The sequence below is a fragment of the Pleurodeles waltl genome, chromosome 7 (genome assembly GCF_031143425.1).
Source record: "Pleurodeles waltl isolate 20211129_DDA chromosome 7, aPleWal1.hap1.20221129, whole genome shotgun sequence".
Classification (NCBI taxonomy): Eukaryota; Metazoa; Chordata; class Amphibia; order Caudata; family Salamandridae; genus Pleurodeles; species Pleurodeles waltl.
Genome location: NC_090446.1, coordinates 1,199,111,198 through 1,199,117,792, shown reverse-complemented (window position 1 = coordinate 1,199,117,792; position 6,595 = coordinate 1,199,111,198). Strand labels below are relative to the sequence as shown.

General features: G+C 41.6%; 1 protein-coding gene across 2 annotated transcripts in view; it reads right to left on the bottom strand.

Moving 5' to 3' along the window:
- Positions 1-503: 503 nt before the first annotated feature.
- Positions 504-6,595, bottom strand: part of LOC138246098 (F-box and WD repeat domain containing protein 10B-like) — a 158,517-nt gene continuing 152,425 nt past the window's right edge. For both annotated transcript variants that reach the window (XM_069200335.1, XM_069200336.1), the window contains 2 exons: positions 3,897-4,085; positions 504-1,401 (listed from right to left, as the gene is read on the bottom strand). In XM_069200335.1, coding sequence (XP_069056436.1) covers positions 536-1,401; positions 3,897-4,085 — 1,055 coding nt within the window. In that variant the 3' untranslated portion in view covers positions 504-535. The remainder of the gene's footprint in view (positions 1,402-3,896; positions 4,086-6,595) is intronic.

The window sequence follows — 6,595 nt, the reverse complement described above, 5'->3', positions numbered from 1 at the left end:
AAAGGGGCAGCTCGTCCTTATGGACGTTGCTTGGGGCTCGACTTCCTTGTTTTCAATCAGTTTTTTTTTATTACACTAATAGTGAATAGCATATTATTCACTATTAGTGTAACATAAAATGGAGTACAGTTGGCTGGAACATGACCCTCCTTGGTAGCTGTGGCAAGTAACAAATCCTTTTAAATGTATGTTGTGTGCATGCTTGCGTGTGAGACTGTGCTTTTGTAAAAGCGAGTGTGTGAATGTGTGTTTATCTAAGCATGTGTGTGTGCCTGAAAGTAAAGATGAAATAGCGCATGATGTCACTTCCGCTACCCCTGGAATTTTGTTGAATTGACGTCCATGGGCACTTATAATATGATAGATGGGATTTCCATTATATTTCTGACGGAGTAATAAGTCTGCCAAGATCTAACCTGAAGCATCACAATCAGAGGTCTCTTAGGCTCAGATGGATTATTAGTTCTGGCTGGGAAGTGGGAACTGTAAAAGATCAACACATATTTAAAGATACTTCCTGCCAAATAATCTTTATTCAAATGAAGACATTTGTACCAAGCTCAGGAGCTGCTACTTTGCACTCATTCAAAAATTCTTCAAGTGGTAATCCTTTGACTTTCATGAGCCAAGCCTTCTTGCTTTTTTTCTCATCACTGGCTAGAATCTTACATTGGGATTTTAGATATTCCGAAGCTTTCTCATCCTGGTACTCTCTGAGTTGTTTCACGGTCAGAAGTTTGAAGCCACAGTTCTCACGGAAAGGATTTGCTGGCACAAAGGTGTCTGGTCTTTCCCGCTTTGCGGGCAAGTCTTTCCTAGATACACCCATCACCATGCGAACAGGCTGGACAGGACCTGTGTTAGGGGGGTCACCTGCTGGCCTCACACAACCCTCCCCAGTTGAAGCTGGTCTTTTCTGACGGATGGTGACCAGGTTCGGCTCCCGATAACTACAGCAGGATCTTGAACGCAGAAGGGTTGGCATAGGAATAGAAGATGGCACATCTGAACCATGAAAAGAGTGCTTCAAATTCAAGCTAAATGTCTTGATTTCAAATGGGGTACCGACAGTCTGCAGTCCCAGGGTGGCACAGGTAGGTTTTAATTTTGCCAGCTGATCCATCTTTTTCTGGTCCACACTTTTGGCCTTTGACAGCTCCCTCGTGTAGTGCTGAAAGATAAGTGGCATTCCCCAGGCATCACGAACAGCTGCATTGTGTTCCATGTTAGAGCCCACCTGGTCAGGTCCCCGACAGTGATGCAATGTGCTGACGGTCAGGAGGATGTGGTCAGGACTCAGTGGATTGTGAGGACCTCGCTGTTGCATGCGTTTCAAAGCTGCTTCTTCACTGAGTAAGAGTGCCGACTTAGGCCTAAATGTGGAGCATCCAGAGTCTCCATCTGTATGTGGAAAGAACACATTACTATACTCACATATACCATGCCTTCTTTGAACATTTCAAGAATGTTACTTGGTTGCTGTTTTTTGGTTCTGTGATTGCGTTTTATTTTGCTAGTCTACGCATTGCACACAAAATTGAGATTAGTAATAAATCGGGAAACTAAAAGTGCAATGTTAGAATTTTCCAAGCAGAACATATAAATGAGTACATTTGTGAATATAATATGACATCTTATCAACTTTTCGTACAAATCGGGCTTCAAATTGTGTTTCCTAGACTGTATGAAATACTGAGCGAAAGAGAAAAAGAGTTTCAGTAAAGAGAAAGAGGAAAAGAGGGGGAGTGTGTGTGTGTGTGTGTGTGTGTGTGTGTGTGTGTGTGAATCTGTGTGCATGTCTGTGTGTGGGTGTATGTTGTATTATATTCTGAAAACATGTTACAGTTCTCTAACAAGCTCATATACTATTTTACATTTGAAAGAAAACACTGAAAAAAATCAGCTGAAATAACATTATAGCAATGATTTAAAATCCCCAAAACACTGAAATTCACAAATTATGAGCAGCTATAAAACCACAACTCCTCTTTGCACTCATCATAAAGTCATGCAACCTCACATATAACAACTTTGCGGACATCACTTACTTGGACAATTAAAGTCACAAAAAAGAGCCAATGTCACTTTTAAATGCAAAAGTGACATAATTGGCCACAATTATAACTAAATACTGTATATAAAAGCAAGACAATCACCCAAAAGAACAAATTAGACAGAATATTTCACACCCATCCAACAGAGCCCATATATGCCACAATATTATATTCTCTCTGATTTTAAGCTGTATAATGGCTTGGTTGACATCACTCTGTGTTCTCTGTCAGAATTTTCGTTATTGAACTTGGAAGATGTTTTGAGTAAATGCTGGTTTGAGGTGTAGGTCCACTACTCTCACTTGTGTCCACTTATTACACGTAGCCAACAGCTATGTTGCTCCTAACACAACTAGTAACACTAAGTCACCTCCCCACACATAATGCGACAGGAGCATGTCCACCCAAGCATGAAGGCCAGATGGTCTCTGAAAATTATCAGTGAGTTGCATGTCATTATGCTTCACTTTTACTGTGCTTTACACTTTCACACTATTCCGTCCTATTGTCAGAAAGAACACCCTAAGTCAGTTGCAGTTAGCCAATCTAGTCTCATCTAGCAGGCTTCCATTTCCCGGGTACTACTGCTAATCTATTAGGGATAATAGGTTCAGTATTACTAAGGGCACTTTGTTAGAACGCTTGTGGAGGATGGAAGCTTATCTGTGCAACAGGCAAATCAAAGATAAGCCATCTTGGGCCTGTCCAGGGTAGACAGATGTGTCCTGAAGATGCCTGGTTGGCAGAAACTAGAGCCTGCCATGTACCTCAGCTCTCAGGTTCGTTATACTCCTCTGACCAACTAAGAGTACTGAAGGCATCTCTGGGACATCCTCATATTGCAGTTCAAGGGACCTCTGCCCCTGGCATATTGGCCTGACTATGTCGTCCACCTTACATCTCATGACTCCCCTAATTAATGCCAGATCAGCAATGTTACATTTGTCCCTTTTACTAGACATTTTTTTTTTACTCTGCTCAAGTACATTAGATACATTGTATTCACGTAACATTAACATTCTCAAGTCAGATGCCGTCATTTAAAAAATCATTTTGCATCAAAATTCCGAATGACGCAAGCACTGAATCAGTAGTTTACTAGCACCTCTGTAAGCATTTGGAACTCTCCACCAGCACAACTAAAAACATTACCTGACTTTCTGACTGAAGACCCACCTTTCCAAGTTACATTTGGGTTAATGGTTACTCATGTCTACATAAACAGAAATTGTGTGTTACTTCCGTCTCACCTAATTTCCTCTTTAAAGAACACTACGCCTTGGACACCTGTTCGCTACTGTCCTTCCTTGATGTCGATTCTAACTCTTCTCATCTCCACTGAGCTCTGATTAACCCTCTGTCCGCTAAAGTGGTTCCCCATCTCCGATCCCCTTCTCTCCAGTTTCTTACTTCACTGGCTTTGGATTGCCTTGAATGTTCCTTGTATAACACTCTAATACCGTTCGGTACTGTGGCGCTACAGGAAAAATATAAATAAATCAATAAATTCTTTGTCTATCATTCTGAAATTCGTGTTCTCGACTACTGATAAATTGATAGGTTCTTAATCCAATCTCTAATAGAGTAAATCTGGACTTTTTTTCTAGGTGGCGTATTTTTTTTATATTGTCAAACTACATGAACAGTGTTTCTGAGTTGATCATGCGGGGTTATTGTTGAGAATAAGCACTAACAACTGCTCCATGAATTAGAAAGTGCACAAAATGCAGACTTATTTGTAATATTCGGGCACATCCGCAAAATCTATATTTGAAAACAAAATTTCTTGTGAATGTAGCACTCTGTATTAGATTACAATTCAAAACTACAGAGTCAACTTACCAGAATCTACCTTCAGTTTCAAGTGGGCGGTACTCATTCGGCTGTTGCATTCTGCGTTGCCATTGCCTGGCTTTTTGGCAGACGGAGGCTTCTTATAGAACTCTGGCTGCAGGTCGATGTAGGCAGAGCTCCGACGGAAACTTTGGATTTGTGGCCAGGAGGCGGGCTTCTGGGACTCCAGCTGTCGTTCTGTTGGGGTGAGAGAAGAGGTTAATTTGGGCTCAGTGGTTGAATAATGTGTTATAAAAAATGTGATTGCATTTTGATAAATTGCCCGATGCTTTTAACACGTCAACACCAGTACATTTATGTAGTAATCCTGTCTGGGCACAGTCTCATCCAGCTAAAGAATGCATATACTAATTTCCAAACAGTGCTACTACCTAATGATCGTGCCAATATATTGTGCAGAGTAAAAAGGGTTAAGCATTAAAGTGGTAGAGGATACCTTTCATGGAAGACCGACAGCAAGCTGACTGCACCTGGACAGTATAGTTGCCATAAAATATACTAATTCACAGCACTTTGGATTTATGACAGCCATTACAATGCTAGCTAATTTACATCATCACATACTCTCTCCCAACCTCCTCACACTGCCTCTCCATGTTCTCCCCACACTATCTTCCTTGTCCGCTATGAACCTAGTGGTTAATTTGCCCAAATGCTACCTACCCCTAACACTCTCCATCTAACTCAAACTGCGTGACTGTGTGCCCCAATTTACTTACCTGATTTGTAAATGCAAACCAAGTTCATAGAATTATTTTTATGTGCTCACCAGTCCATAATATTCTGTCAAGCTCTCCAAGTTCCTCACATACTCTTCATGTATAGCAGATGTCTCAAACTGATTATGTGTGCTAATTTTGCTTAACTGCCCCCAGTCTCACAAATCAAGTCCAGGGGCCCTCAGTTGTGTCCACTTTTTATATACTTCAAGCTCCAAATACCACCTGCGCACGTGCACCATGTTTCTTATACTATCTGTCTATGTACCCCGAGATCCTTAGATTGTCTATGTGCCCCAAGACCCCTGCCACCACTTATCCATGAGCACCAAGCTCCTCACACTACCTATTTACATGGACCAGGACCTTCCCACTGCCTGTCAGCTTGCAGGATGTTCCTTCACTGCACACGTGACCGATACTGTCACACAGTCTGTCCACATATTTAAAGCCTGTAAAAATTGGTGAAAAGGAACGGTGATGAAACTCTGTCTAGATGACCCTAGTGAAAACCCATTTTAATCTCCCCACTGCCTAAAACGCCAACAAACAGGTTTATCTTATATACCCTTTAGTTGGGCTGGAGGGAAAACACGAATGTGCAGATAGGCCTTAGTGTGCAGGCCCTGGCCACTTGACAGCTCCTGAATCCTCCTAGGAGCCTTGTGGCCATGTCTGTGGCATGCTGAGAAGAGAGTATCTCTTAGGCAGGCCACTCTCTGGACCATCTCTATAGCCCAGAGCCATCAGCTTCCATGTCTGTGATTTACTTATCTTCTCTGCTAATGTATGTCACCAAGATGTGAATCACAAAATAAACCGGAACTTGCAGCACACACTAAGAATCCTGCCATGGCCGCAGGGCTGTGCTGGATTTCCAGGAGCAAGGAGTTCTTAGGCACAGAACTGTTGACCTTTTGAGGAGGAGAGGAAATTGATGAGGAAAGGTTTGCACTGTTTCGCGTTTCCAGTGTCCTGTGCCACCATCTTCTTGTTCTGCTGACTCATATGCAATATGATTAAACATGTGACGCACCTCAGCCGCCAGTGCTCTCCATATAGTGCATCTCATAGAAAATGAATTCATAATACGAATCCCCCAGTCTACAAAATTACACGATTTCACAGCATGCCACTTATCACTGAAATAAACATTAGCTAGGCTTAATTATTCTCATTTGTTCTCATTTATTCCTATTGTATTTTCGGAAATGGCTAAAACAACGTAACGAACTACACTGTGTGATGCCTAGCAATTCTTTTATCTCATTCCATGCTCTTCCAACCTGTTTCTCTTTTAATATGTGATTGTATTATTTGTGTGCAACATTATTTATAAGCTGTATTCTTTTTTTAACAGCCTAAAACAAGATCTCACTTAATATCTTGCATTTGTTCACTAACCATGGGATTCCACAAAACTCTAATCCATTAGGTAGTTAAAGGAGATGGCGAACCATAGAGGTGAGGGTTAGGATAAGCGACAAAATCAGTCAGACCTGGGGTGATATAAGACATACATGGTAGGAGATTATCTGCTGTGTGGCCCACTTTTCCATTGTGAATTGGAGGACTGATTTCTATTTCAAGAGGATTAGATTATCTGGTGGATCAGTGGATTAATGCATCCACTGCAGGGATCTGTGTTTGACCTAATCATCACAGGTTTGAATCCTGGGGCTCCACTGCTCCTTTTGAAGTCGATAAAATTGAGTATGATCGAAGTGGTTAACAATAAAGGTCCAGAACTTAATTTCTGAAAAAAAACAGTGCTGGTGCCCGAAGCTCTGCTCAGAAGCCAGCGGCCGATGCAATTAAATGCTAGTAATCTTTAATCTGCTGCCAGTGACCCTCTACCCGTTTTACACACACTTGCAGGTTGCTGCTTTCTGTTTATGATGGTTTTGCTATCTTGTTCTACCTCTGTCTTTCCGATCTATATGTTTTCCCTCTCTTGTACTCAGTAAA